The following is a 13776-nucleotide window of genomic DNA, read 5'->3' as shown; positions in this document are numbered from 1 at the left end:
GATGCTCGAACGCCATTTGATGACTGCGTGGTGACCATCCAGAGCATCACACCAAGGTCACCAACAGTTGGACAGACGCATTAATTGCTCGCTTATTGGGGGTCTTGGTTCTTCCTCAAGGGGCTGGAGAATGAGAATGCGCCATTCTCAGTTCGCAATTCGCATGTCGACGAACATGTCGTTTCCCACCTGCACAAAAGACAGCCATGAGGTGGTCACAATGGCGGTCGACCGTGATGACACCCTGCCGCCAAGCATAGGTGATTGTCCGCTCCAAGTGGAAGGATATTCGACAGGTCGGATGTATCCGTTGTGCTTGGAAGAAGTCTTCACTGAAGAGGACAGCATCCGTCCGGCATGCGCGCGCACGTTGAGAACTGCGTGGTTTTGTCCTACACCTCTTGCCTTTCCACGAGTGCCGACAGTTGTCATCAAGCAGTCAGCTTTGCTGTTGGTTCCTCTTGCGATAACGGTGCCGAACACTCACAGATCGCCGCAGAAACGAGCCCGGCCAGATCGAGCCTTCCTCACGGCCCCCAACCGGCCGTCTTTTCCTTTTCTTTCCTCTGAACTCTGCCTTTCTCCTCTTCCATTTCCCAGCCAAGCCTATACCTAGCGCCCGGTGTCAAGGATTGTTACCGATTCGGGTCGACGTACCGTGTGACATGCAGGTGTGCAGCGACACCAGCTGTGAGCTATTGCACCTAGCACCACGCACCCCAGAACATTGATCGACCAATATTAAGGCCCAGTGAACCGCCGGATTCTTCAGTTGCCAGGTCCGACTTTTCCTGTTCCTGACTTGATATTGATTCCGTCCCGCCTCAGGAGAGCATCTGGACATCTCGAGCCCAACAGCCCGGTACTGTGATCGCATCTGGAGGAGCACACGCGCGGCGGTTGGAATTGTCCGTGGAAGAAACCTAGGTGGACGTGACGGAACTTGCGACTTGCAGCATCTCACCCACCATTCTCACCCACCATCTCACCCACGCTCAACTCCCCCACACCAACATTGGAGATATAACTGCATTATAATAACTCTCCCTACGCCCCTCTCCCGCGCCCCCCGCCGGATCCATCCCATTCTTTCGTCCTTCCCGGCTCCTTCCCGACGGTCGCCCATAATACACCCCTTTCGTCACTTCTCATGGCCTTTCAAGTTGTGCCTCACGCTCTCTACTAAATGCTCTAATATTTTGATCGGGGGTCCGGTGTTCCTCGACCGAAGTCTGACCGGCGGCCGTTGCCGGCAGATCAGCTGCTTCTCTGTATCCCGACGACATTTCAAGATCGAGGTTGCGTTCTACAGGGGCCGCCACACTCCCGCGCCCGTACGCGCACAATCACTACACAAATTACACCATGGCTTCACATGTGCGACCAGCGCTACGAAGCGCAGTCGACGCGTCCGTTGAGGCCCTGAGTGGGTTGGTGAGGCGGATCAATATCCCGCTCTTACCCAACAGTCCACCGGGCTTAGTACAGGCACTCACGGTAGATCCGTGGTCACAATCGGGGAAATATGGGCTGGGTTGGACATATTTTGCGCTTGCTTTGGGAGGATTGACGCTGTTTATGAGGATATGGCACTACTGGCAGGATAAGATTCGGCAGGCGATCTACAAGCAGGATATGGAGAAGCACTTCCAACAGCTTTACAGCATGGAACCGGAGTGGGATAGATCGGCTGCCCTGGCGACGGGGGCGACAGCGCAGACGGCGGCTGAATCACGACGACACTTCTTTCCGGACGAGCAGCAGGCTGAGGAGGAGAAGAATTTCAAGCCGAAAGCGCATTTTTCATCTGTCGGATTTGTCAACGATACTCTGGCGCTATTCCGATGGGTTTTTTATCGACCAGTGCCAGACATTGTCTGGAGAAAACACCGCTTCACCTTTTCCTCACTCGCGGTGCTGAGTTGCGCCTTTATCGCCCTGGCCTTCGTCACGGTCTACTGCTTCTTACAGCAACCCCTATACTGGCAAAGCATCCGGTTCGGATCACCACCGGTGGCCGTTCGGTCCGGCATGATTGCCGTTGCCATGACACCGTGGATCATTGCCACTAGCACCAAGGCCAACATCATCACGCTGATCACCGGCATTGGACCCGAGAGACTCAACGTATTCCACCGTTGGCTGAGCTACCTCTGCCTGTTTCTCTCCTTGATTCACATGATCCCATTCTACATCCAGCCGGTCTGGGAGGATGGTGGCATGGAGGTCTTCGAGGCGCTGTTTCCTCCCGGTAGCGGCATCATCTATGGATCTGGAATTGCATGCATGGTCCCTCTGGGGTGGCTTTGTGTGGGATCGTTACCACTGTTCCGAAGAAAGGCATACGAAGTTTTCATCCTTCTCCATATCCCAGTCGGCTACGTTTACGTCGGTGTGCTCTTTTGGCATACCAAGAACTTTCTCATGTCATGGGCCTACTTGTATGCGACAGTGGCCATCATCGTCTTCTGCAACCTGTACCGTTTCTGCAAGCTGAATTGGACCAAGCCATGGCGCATGTCGTTTTTGATTGGAGACGAAGCAGCCATCAACATCATGACGGAGAACGCCATCAAGATCACCATCCCAACTCAGATGAGGTGGAAGCCGGGCCAGTACGTCTATCTGCGCATGCCGGGCATTTCCATGTTCGAGAACCATCCTTTCACCATCTCGTCTCTTTGCAGCTCAGACTTTCCATCTGAATACGGCGAGGAGTACAGAGATTGTGTGTTGGTGTTCCGGCCATATGGAGGCTTTACGAAGAAGGTGCTCGAGACGGCCATTGATAAGGGGCCTTTCCACACCTACCGCGCGTTTCTCGACGGCCCGTACGGTGGTATGCGCCGAGAGCTTGCCGCATTTGATACCTGCATCCTCATCGCCGGTGGCAGCGGTATCACATCGCTCATGTCACAGCTGCTAAATCTGATCAAGCGCATGCGGGACGGCAAGGCCATCACCAAGAAAATCGTCGTGGTGTGGTCGCTCAAGCGGCTCGAGGCCATGGACTGGTTCCGGGAAGAGCTCCGTATCTGTCGTGAAGCCGCGCCCCCTGAGAGTGTTACTTGCAAGTTTTTCGTTACCGCATCAGTCCGGAAGCCGCCAAATTCTGGCATTCCTCATGGTCGTGCGCCCAGGCCGCTCAGCAATGCATTCCACGACAAGCTGGATGGCTTTGTGGCCAACATTGCTAGCAAACGCAACAGCGCCCTGATCATGTCCGAGGCCCAAGGCGACCCCGACAGAGAGCGGGAGCTGCGTGCTGAGGATGAGGACCGCATCACAGCGCTCCCTCAGCAGAAATATCTCCAACCACACACCTTCCCACCACCGCCACCGGGGCCTCCCCCAAACAACAACAACAACAACAACAACAACAACAACAACAACAACAACAACAACAACAACAACAACAACAACAGGCTATCTGTTGCGGAACAAACCCTTCGAAAACTTGAAGGCCGCGACGATGAGATCAAGCCCGTTGAAGGCGAACAGCAACAATATTTACACCCCCCAGCCCCTTCCAGCAAGGCACCCTCAACCAAGAAGAGCGAACCCGGCGGTGAATTCCATTTCCCCCCTCTAGCCCGGGAGAATGCGGCTCCCCATTTCAAATACGCACCTCCTGCCGGCCGCAAGCGATACAGCCAGATCCTCTCCGAGTCCGACCCCCGGCCCAGCGGAGCCGGCAGCGGCGGTAGCATCGACGCCCGACCGACTACCAGCGAGCTCGGCCACCAACACGCCGACTCATCCGGCAGCACGGAACCTTTCGCCACTCACCCCTCGCCCCCAGCAGCAGCAGAACCAACAGCCGAATCCTCCACTGCTCCCGTCCGCCCACCAGAACTAGCCCACCTTCGCACCGACGTCGGCGGCGACCCCCGCCGCCCAAGACCAACTTCCCATTTTGGCCCTCCCTCAGGGTTTGATTTTGGCTTTCCAGAAACACCGACCGAATTTCAGCGCAATCTTATGAGGTTTGCGTTTCCTGTCCCGCACGAGATTGACGGCGGGTGGTCGGTGGAGTATGGGAGGCCAGATTTGGGGTATATGCTCAAGGAGTGGGCGACAGGAGGGCCGGATGGGAGGGGCGTGTTGGGGAGGAGGACCGCGGTGTTTGTGTGTGGGCCGCCGGCGATGAGAGTGGGCGTGGCGAATACGGTTGCGAGGTTGCAGGCCGAGATTTGGGGGGATGACATGCTCGAGGAGATCTTTTTACATACAGAGAACTATGCGTTGTAAGAGTGGAGAGATGATGGAGAGGGTGATAAGGGTTGGGCATGTGAAAGGGAGATACCAGCACCAGAGGGATATGGTGTGTAGAGATGACTACGTGTACAGTTACTTTTCGGATTTGGATATATACCACTCTCTCTTGGAGAACAGGGCAGAGGGGGAGCGAACAGCTCACGTCTTTCTTGTTTGTGGTTGGGTTGGGTTATGATAGGACACGGATACTACCACCTTTCTCGGGAGGCAATCCTCTGAGCTAATTGAACGATGATACCTTCAAAGCACCGTGTTCTTAGCCGGTCGAACATGATACTTGAACTTGGTAATTGCGGCGTCATACTCATGCTTCTGGTCACCACTGCGGACGTAAATATGGGGTCAGTTCCGAAAAGGGGTAAATAGGGGCAAATGCCAAGAATCCCTCCAGCGCAGCTGTGAACCTGCCTTGCCAGTTCATACACTTGACTTGATACCAACTACAGCGGCATTTCTCACCATCACACAAAGTTGTGAGCTAGCTGGGGGGGCTTGGATGATTGTGAGGTTGACAGGTAGGTGTCACAACCAGAACTGTGACAACCAGCTCCCAGTTTCCTGCTCATTGACATCGGACACTTTGGTTGGGTTAAAACAGTTAGGAGCGTAAAGTCTCGACCATTTGTCAACGGACCTCTGGCCACCATCCAGGGAAAGTCGCACACCACCCAGGTACCTACCCCAGTCCCTCCGTTGCTGCCAGTCGATCATTCCAAAATTTCCGGTACTCTACTCTACTTACAACCGTCACCCAAACTCTTCCCCAGCATCCAGCGGTGAACTCGTTGCCTTTTCCAAATCAAATCTCCCACTCCAACTCCCGTAACCCTACGCTTCCCTGTCGATATCACCCCGTGTAACACCCCCCCCCCCCCTTCATCGTGTCACCTAGATCAAATTCTCCGCTCCTCTCTCACTGCCATCCAGCCCCCCCTCGGTCGGGACTAGATCCGATCGCAGATTCACTCACTCACATGCCGCCGGGGGGGGGGGAGGGGGGGGGATTCAATGCATGGACGTTTTTTTTCGGCCGGTAGAAAATAACGGCTGGGCTAAAATCATGGCAAAGGCGAATAGGAATGGGAAACAATAAGCCACGGCGTCTGTGGGGGGCTGTAAGGGGTGATTTGAGGCGTCGACGATTGTGGAGAGGAGTGGGGGAGGACAAAGGATGGGAGTTTTGTTTCGCACGTAAGGTTACTGTGGGCAGCGGTAATTAACTGCCTTCTCTCCCCGAATGCTGTGTTACTCGACTTTGGAGGATCTTTCGTGCTGAGTGAGATGAGCTAATGTGGGAAGCCGTTGAGGAGGCGGTTTCCGATTAGATGGTCCATTGAGGCAGGGGAGAGAGGGGCGGTTTGGGGATGGGGGGACGACATCGGGGTTTGGGGGTGGCATTTGGGAGGGCTTGAGTTGGTGATAAGAAGAGCTGAGTGATGAAGTGGGCGGAATTGGTCGGTGTGTGTTTGACAGTGAAAGGCGGTCGGTCAGGCATGAATCACATATGGCGGACGGACGGGTGGTCAGTGGGACAGAGGCGCAATGGATATCGGGACCGTCTATCTGAGTCGGATATCGGATGGAATATGGTGGTTTCAGGTATCTTGCTACGGTTGACTTGAATTTGGGGCAGAGATCTAGCCGTCAGCTCATAAATGTGTGGCGCTTTGCATTCAGGTTGAGTGACAGACACGTACATGCCATGTGCTAGCTACGGGTGCAACTGCCAGCGGGGGACGATCTCTGCTGCTACCAAGTATTGAACCCAAACTCCTTCTGCCCGGGACTTGAAGCTATCTAGCAAACATCAAAGTGCCCGGCATGTCGACCGCGCACCATCAAGTCCCGTCTGACAGCTCAGACAACTCACAAGATCACTGATCCGGGGGTCCGTGGTGAGTCAATGATCGTGTGCTACAGAAAAACATGGCTCGCTCCTTCCTCCTTTCAGCAGGGCAAGGATACCCTCGACGGCTGGGCCAGGAGAAATCGAGGCAAGACAGCAATGGACCTTCCCTCCCTGAAATTTTCACGGGTGCCCACAGTGTCCGGATGTGAGGTGATTTGCAGCTGCCCACGGAGGAGCTCCTTCCTCGGAGGCAACCCGGGAGTCTGGTGCCTGGTGCCTGGTGCCTGGTGCCTGGTGCCTGGTGCCTGGCTGGAAAACAGTTATTGATAGCTTCTTTCTCCGCAACATGGCTTGGATCGCGTCGATCTTTGGGGACAAGTCCCCGAGACCCCTAAACATTGGCTTGACCGCCTTGGCCTGAATCACCGACATGTGCTTGTGGGGATATTGAACGGCAAATGTTGATGCTTGCTTACAATAAGCTCCTTTTCGTCTTGTCTGTCTCGTTCTGTCCTCCTTCCCCTGCCTTCTCCGAGACAGCAACACAAATAACACCCTTGGGCGTTGCACAACAGCTACACCTGGTGTTCCCCTTCTCTGCTACCCGGGTAGCTTTACATATCGGTACATCCCCCGTTCCTCTCGACACCCAATTTGCAGATAGATCCCATCTGCCACTGAAATGGGAGCCATGCGAAAGGAAGCGGGCGTGTGTGCGTTCCCGTCATCGTCTGACCTGTCGACCCAAGAGAACACCGGCAGCCAGAAACCTGCGGTGACTGGACTTTTGGACGAAAGAGACGCTCAACGGGCCTCGATTCCGCCTGCTCCCACTGCCGCTCCTTTTCTTCCCAACAAGTCGCCTGCTCGGAGCAGCCCGAGACCCGAGTCGCAAAACAAAGCAGCCCCGTCTAGCTCTGTTCACTCAGCTTCTTCTGGTGCTGTTCCTCAGAACCAGAACTCGGTTTCTTGTGCTGTGAGGAACTGGTCTTACTGGAACAACTGGGACGCCAACGGCACAATGGCTGGAATCGAGGGTCATGACGGCGCTATGGCTATGGAGGGCACAACTGTACGTGATACGGCCGTTCTCACATACGCAAACGAAGCAGCGTCAACTGACCACGGAAATATACAGAGGAATGCTCGTCGGTGGTTAGCCCTCGCGGCTCTGGCTTGCATGTGGACGAACGCTCAAGCTCCGTTATTCATGTTTGGTATGTCCACGGTGCCTCAGTGAAGGATATGTGCCTTGAAGAACTGACACAGCTTGCGACAGCCGGCGCCCCTGTTTATATCTACCGAGAGCTCGGCGGTATCGACCACTGGGTGTGGTTCGTATCTGCCAACCTTCTCGCCACGGCAGCAATTTCCCCCTTTGTCGGCGCCTTGTCAGATCTTGTCGGCCGTCGATTTGTTGCCCTTGCTGGCAATGCCTTGATTGTCATCGGCCAGATTATCTGCGGCGCTGCTACGAGCATGGATGCGTTTATTGGTAAGTCCTGATTTGAAAGTGGAAGGAGACAATGGCTGACAGTACTTTTTTTCTTTTTCCAGTTGGCATGGCCATCTCAGGTTTGGGAACTGGCATCAACGAGCTCACTGCCTTGGCGGGCGCCGCCGAGATTGTCCCCGTGTCTCGCCGCGGCTACTATGTGGCGGCAATGATCCTCACCATCCTCCCGTTTCTGCCGTCGGTCATGTATGCTCAGCTTATTTCGGCGTATTCGAGCTGGCGATATATTGCGGTTGTAACTACTGGTTGGGCTGCTATCGGTTTGGTCATGGCCTTTTTGTTCTACCACCCCCCTCCACGGATCGATGCCCATGCCGGCGAGAAGAGCGAGGTGCTGAAGAAGACGGACTGGGTTGGTGGGTTCTTGTCGATTGCTGGGCTTGTGCTGGTGGAGGTTGGGCTGTTGGGTGGTGGTTACAATGTAAGCTCTCTCTTGGCCTTCGAAAGAAAATATTATTGCTAAAGCTTGGTAGGCTCCATGGAAGAGCGCGAGGATATTGGCTCCTCTCATAATCGGTGCCCTGGTTTTGGTGGCCTTTGTGGTGTGGGAACGGAAAGGGGCCAGCCATCCTATGGTGCCGAGAGACATGGGCAAGTCGCCTTGGACCTTGTGGCTGACTCTCATCATCACGTTCATTTCGGGCGCCAACTTCTTTTCAGTGTTGATGATTTGGCCGAGCGAGGCGTATAATGTGTACGGGCACGAGTAAGTCCTCTGAACACAAGAAAGCGGTGGGACATTGCTGACCCCTTTCCAGTCCCGTCGGAGTCGGTATCCGTGGTATGCCCTTCGCCTTTGGCACCATGGCCGGATGTGTCATCTCCCTGGTGATGCTTTCTTGGCTCAAGGGAAACATCAAGTGGATTCTGTTCGTCTCGTCAACATTGATGACACTGGGCTGTGGACTGCTGGCCATTGCCAGAGTCGACAACATTCAGACCGTGTACGGTGTTTTGTTCATTGCCGGTCTCGGCGTGGGCGGAGTTGTCGTCCCGGCATCGACAATCACGGCCATCATCTGCCCCAGCGATGTCATTGCTACAGTCACCGCCTTGACTATCGCCATCAGAATCGTAGGCGGTGCTATCGGATACGCCATCTACTACAACGTTTTTGTGTCGAAGCTCCTCCCCCAGCTGATGCAAATTGTAGGCGGAACCTGCGTCAAGGTTGGGATCGAACACGACAAGATTGAACAGATCATCCAGATGACGGGAGCGTCGCTGGTCAACGAGATCAAGCACCTTCCGTTTGTGAACGAGACTCAGTGGCATGCGATTGTGGCGGCTGGTCAGGTGGCTTATTCTCATGCATACCCCTGGGCCTATTACTGCAGTATTGCCTTCGGGGGTGTGTCGATGTTGGCGAGTTTGTTTTTGGGGGATCTAAATATGGATGATACGGTTGCGGTGGTTCTTTGATTCCAGGAAGGGGGGGGGGGGGCAGGGTGTTAAGAGTAGGAATTTTGGCACGGGTTAATGGAGCGGTAATTGATGACATCTGGGGTTGGGAGTGGCCATCTTAGAGGTTGTAGAACTCGGAAAGTGGTATGGCCGGCAAGCTAGCTGTAGTTAGACGTAGGGCGCACACATTTTTCTTTTGTAGTGGGTTTTGTGGGATGTGAGTGACATGGTGTGTGTGTGTGAGAGGGGGCATAGGGGGTCGTACATGGTCGTTCAAGCGAGAAAAATATTGGTAATGTTTGATGGTGTGATCTTTTGGATGGGGTTTCAGGGCCAAGGGGAAACAGACTAGAAAGGGCTTGCCAATATCAGGGGAAAATCCGCTCCGTGATAGAATTTAAACTGGTTTTGTTTTATTTACATGTTTTTACTTGCTATGTACATCGCCTTCTTATTCCCCTACTTCTCCTCAGGCAACTCCCCAAACCGGTACTGCGCCCAAGCAAAACTAGCCTCGTGCATCGTCCACGTCTGTCTTCCTCGGTCCCCCCCCGCCGCCCCAGCAGCGATATACAACGGCATCAAATGATCCATCCAAGGATGCGCCTGTCTCGCGTCTGGCCTCTTCAACACCCTGACCATTTCTTCTTTCCTCTTCTCAGCATCAGGCTGCTCGACAGCCTCCTTGAGGGCATTGTCAAACGACACGGCGTACGGCATGGGTTGAGGCTGCCCGAAGGCGAGGCGCATGTCCCGCAGGTTGTGGACCGTCATGCCTGTGCAGATGATGACAATGTTTTGCTCGCGGAGGGACTGGACGGCCTCGCCGAGGAGGAAGTGGGCCTGGGGGTTTTCCGAGTTGAAGAGGGACACCTGGACGAGGGGCACAGCCAAAGGGTTGGAGGCCGGGGGGAAGGCCACGTTGAAGCCGGAGAAGACGCCGTGGTCGAGGCCGCGGGAGAGGCCTCTGGCGCGGATGTTGGATTTGGCGAGGAGGGAGATGATGTGGGAGGCTAAGGAGGGGGAGCCGGTGGAGGGGAAGGTTGCTTTGTAGAAGTGAGGGGGGAAGCCGTAGAAGCTGGATTATGTTAGTGACATGATAAGTAAGCAGGGGGTGGGGTGGGGGGTGGTACGGAGGGTGGCATACTCGTAGATGAGGTCGGTCTTTTCGGCGTTGTTGACGTGGATTTCGTCTGGGCCGACGTTTTCGGGCTGCCAGTGGGCGGAGAAGACTACCACGGCGGAGGGCTTGACTTTTTGGGTGATTTCCTTGCCGATGGACTGGAGGATGGGGTAGACGGGGTGGGTGGTGTTGTATTGGACGTCGGGCTGCATCACTGTCAATTATTTAGGTTGAACGAGGGAGTGGCAATGAGACTTACGCCGCCATGGCTAAAGAAATACACTGGTGCTTTTGGCATTTTGGGCGGTTGTGAGATTGTTGTCGTTGACGAGACCGATGGGGTGGTGGAGAGGGTCGCTAGAGGCGCGGTGGTTGGAGTATTAAAATAAGAAACGGGCAAAAAAGTCTTGAGCTTCGTCAGGATTTGTGGCAAAGATAAAAGTGACAACGCCGGGGAAGACGCACTCATAAGAAGAGCTACGATGATCACAATAGAGGGCAAGATGAAAAAAGCTGGGCGGCGAAGGACCCAAGTGTCGAACATGGTGAGCTTCTTTCTTATCAGATCTTGGGGTGAACACAACTGGCTAGATATATATAGGCTGCATAAACAAGTAGGGGGTGAGGTTTTACTGAGTGTGTACAGAATTTAGCGTCAGTAATCTAGTTTACACATTCGGCACCTCGCTCTCCCATCGCGCTTTCAAAGGCTTTGGTAAGAATCCATCGAAATTTCGTAAGCAACAGTTCCCTTTTCGAGCGGCATCCTGGAGAGACGACGTTGTGAGTGGAGAAGGAATCACGCCACGCAAGTCGGGAGTGTTGTCTGGGATTTGATCTGACAGGCGGGCAAACAAAAGGCTTGTCAGGCGTGGCACGGGCCATTATTTGATTGAATGCGCTAACAATATTTGCAGCGAGTAGTCATAGAGAAGAGTTATGGAGGACAGCCCCCCCCCCACCTTGTTCCGACACGGGATGCCCCAACGAACAAAAATCCGGGGTCCGCTTTTTCGACAGCACCAGTAACAAACAACAAGATGACATCCCTCATTAGACAACCGCCCCTCCTCTTCCCTGCAACAGCCAGGCACACGGCCACGGTCATTTTCATCCATGGCCTGGGTGACACCGGTCATGGTTGGGCCTCGGCGGTCGAGAACTGGCGTCGCCGGCAGCGTCTCGATGAAGTCAAGTTCATCCTGCCTCATGCTCCTCAAATTCCAATCACCTGCAACTGGGGAATGAAGATGCCAGGATGGTATGATATTGTATGTAGTTCTCTTTCACTCCCTCTCTAGTTTCATTTCACCTACTGACCGAAGAAACAGCACACGATAGACGGCAACGCCGAATCCCTCCGAAAAAACGAAGATGAGGCGGGCATTTTGATCTCTCAGGCCTACATTCACGGCCTGATCCAGAGAGAGATTGATGCCGGCATTCCAGCGGAACGGATCGTTGTCGGTGGCTTCTCCCAGGGCGGCGCTATGAGTATCTTTGCAGGCTTGACCTCCAAGGTGAAGCTGGCTGGCATTGTTGCTTTGTCTTCATACCTGGTCTTGAGCCTCAAGTTTGCCGAGTTGGTACCAAAGCCTCAGGTGAACCAGGACACTCCCATCTTCATGGCTCATGGCGATTCGGACCAGGTGGTGAACACACAGTTGGGCAAGAAGTCGTATGAGTTGTTGAAGGAGATGGGGTATAAGCCCACGATGAAGATTTACCCGTGAGCCTCACATCGCCTTTGTCCCATAAGAGTCGAGAAAAGCTAACTGTCTTATTAGTGATATGGGTCACTCGGCGTGCTTGGAGGAACTGGACGATGTCGAGGCCTTTTTGAGGCAAAGACTCCCTGCCTTGGGCAAGGAGGAGAAGCCTGAGTTGTAGTTATTAAATGTTGAGTGTATCCGGCACGGCGCAAAGAGGTATTAAGAAGAAAAAAAACCTGCTTCAAAAACTTTGTTGGCCATCTGATGAAGTTGGAGTCGTCAGCCTCATCACCAGACCTGCTCAGAACAGCAGGCACATGTCCACATGTTTGATGTGGTGTCGATCTGAAGAATGATCCTGCAGCGGACACAACGTCTGTGCAACCCCACGGCCGCTATCTTATCAGACCCTTGACCGCTACGAGACCCGCTGTTGGCCCGCCGCGCATCACAAGCAAATCCACCCCTGTAAGCCACTTTGGTCCAGTACTCGACTCGAGGCAGCGCCGTTTGTTGCCTTGAATCTTTTGACATCTCTGACGACGACATCGCTGGCGCTGTTTTCTCCGACTTTTGTCATTTCCTTTGGGATTTCTGCTGTCGCATATCTGTATTTCTGGTCTTTTCTTCTGAGAAATCTGTCCATAATTACACCTTTCCGTATTGTATCAAAGAAACCAACCTTTTCAACTTCAAGAAACACACCGCCCCACCTACGTTACCATCTTCCCCTCTTCCCCGGGAAGACTCCCATCCGCTAAGATCGACGGGAACCCGCCCGGGCGTCATCCCCAATAGGTGCCCGAGTAAATAAACACCTGATTCGACCCCTCACCTTCACCGCAGCCACAAAGCTCTTGCGTGGTGACTGTCATAAGGACGGAACAAGAGCAAAGCGCAAAATTTGGAAAACGGCGAATGATACGGGGATAGGAGACCAACTTCAACATGCAATCTTCCTCCCATCCCCCGGGGATGCCACAACGGCCACCCTCCCCCTCCCCAAGCCAACTTCCCCCCATCCCAGGCTCGCCAACCTACTCCTACGCCTCCACCGCCCAACCCTCCCTCTCCCAGTTCCACCTCCCCTTACCACCCCCTCCCCGACCAGCCCACGCAGTCCTCACCAAAGCCGACCTCGAAAGCTCCCAAACTGCCTACGCCGATTTGCTCACAACCGCCAAAGCCTACCGCCTCGCCCTCGCTTCCCTGTCCACGGCCGCCAGCGCCTTCGGCTCCGCCCTCGAAGCATGCGCCCGCCTCAAAGAAGCCCGCGCCGAACCGCTCGGTCCGATCAACCCAGGGTTGTTATCAAACGGCAACACAGTCGGCGGCTCGCTCTCCAGCTCTTTCCACGCCGGTGGCGGCCCCCAAGGCAGTAACAACGCCAACCCCCCACCGCATCAACCTCAACAGCAACGTCATGAGCAAAAACGCCTGCACGGCTGACGCCCTCTTGACGGTGGCTGGTCTGCAGCACCTGGTCGCAAACCACAAGCACATCCTCTCCGAGACGGTCTACCGCTCTTTTGAAGTGCCCCTGCTTCACGAGCTGGATAAATGGCGGGGCGCGGTCGAGGACGAGGAGGAGAGCTATGCGTCTGCCGTGGCGGTTCAAAGCAAGGAAATCAACCGCCTTGAGAAGGAGGGACTAAAACTCCACAGGCAGAAGAGGAGGGATGTGAACATGTTTCGGAACCACCTTGTCGAGCTGACCACCAAACTAGACGGGCTGACGTTCTTGCACGGGGAACACGCGAGGACGCTGCTGAGGGAAAGTCAGGAGACGAGTGCGAGGATTGTGGAGGCGAGTTGCTCTCTTGTGCGGGCAGAGGTGGACATCTTTGAGAGCTTGGCACGCAAAGGGTGGACGGGGGGTGGGCTGGAGGAGGTT

The 13776-nt window shown here is 54.6% G+C and overlaps 5 protein-coding genes across 5 annotated transcripts; 4 read left to right on the top strand and 1 right to left on the bottom strand.

The window, feature by feature from the left end:
• Positions 1 to 1365: 1365 nt before the first annotated feature.
• PODANS_1_19550 (uncharacterized protein) lies at positions 1366 to 4251 on the top strand (the record flags this gene model as incomplete). Its single annotated transcript, XM_001907385.1, has 1 exon — positions 1366 to 4251. The coding sequence occupies one exon, from the start codon at positions 1366 to 1368 to the stop codon at positions 4249 to 4251; it is 2886 nt and encodes a 961-aa protein (XP_001907420.1).
• Positions 4252 to 6809: 2558 nt separating this feature from the next.
• On the top strand, positions 6810 to 9065 carry PODANS_1_19540 (uncharacterized protein; the record flags this gene model as incomplete). Its single annotated transcript, XM_001907384.1, has 6 exons — positions 6810 to 7199; positions 7266 to 7344; positions 7407 to 7622; positions 7685 to 8064; positions 8129 to 8337; positions 8402 to 9065. The coding sequence occupies 6 exons, from the start codon at positions 6810 to 6812 to the stop codon at positions 9063 to 9065; spliced, it is 1938 nt and encodes a 645-aa protein (XP_001907419.1).
• A 441-nt stretch (positions 9066 to 9506) lies between these two features.
• Positions 9507 to 10714, bottom strand: PODANS_1_19530 (uncharacterized protein; the record flags this gene model as incomplete). The annotated part of the gene is made up of 3 exons (XM_001907383.1): positions 9507 to 10125; positions 10195 to 10376; positions 10430 to 10714. The coding sequence occupies 3 exons, from the start codon at positions 10712 to 10714 to the stop codon at positions 9507 to 9509; spliced, it is 1086 nt and encodes a 361-aa protein (XP_001907418.1).
• A 496-nt stretch (positions 10715 to 11210) lies between these two features.
• On the top strand, positions 11211 to 12060 carry PODANS_1_19520 (uncharacterized protein; the record flags this gene model as incomplete). The annotated part of the gene is made up of 3 exons (XM_001907382.1): positions 11211 to 11441; positions 11502 to 11899; positions 11958 to 12060. The coding sequence occupies 3 exons, from the start codon at positions 11211 to 11213 to the stop codon at positions 12058 to 12060; spliced, it is 732 nt and encodes a 243-aa protein (XP_001907417.1).
• A 744-nt stretch (positions 12061 to 12804) lies between these two features.
• Positions 12805 to 13776, top strand: PODANS_1_19510 (uncharacterized protein; the record flags this gene model as incomplete). The annotated part of the gene is made up of 1 exon (XM_001907381.1): positions 12805 to 13776. A coding segment is annotated over one exon (972 nt), but the record flags the coding sequence as incomplete, so codon positions are not given.

The sequence above is a fragment of the Podospora anserina genome, chromosome 1, assembly GCF_000226545.1.
Source record: "Podospora anserina S mat+ genomic DNA chromosome 1, supercontig 4".
NCBI classification, from domain to species: Eukaryota; Fungi; Ascomycota; class Sordariomycetes; order Sordariales; family Podosporaceae; genus Podospora; species Podospora anserina.
This window is presented reverse-complemented; position numbering and strand designations above follow the sequence as displayed.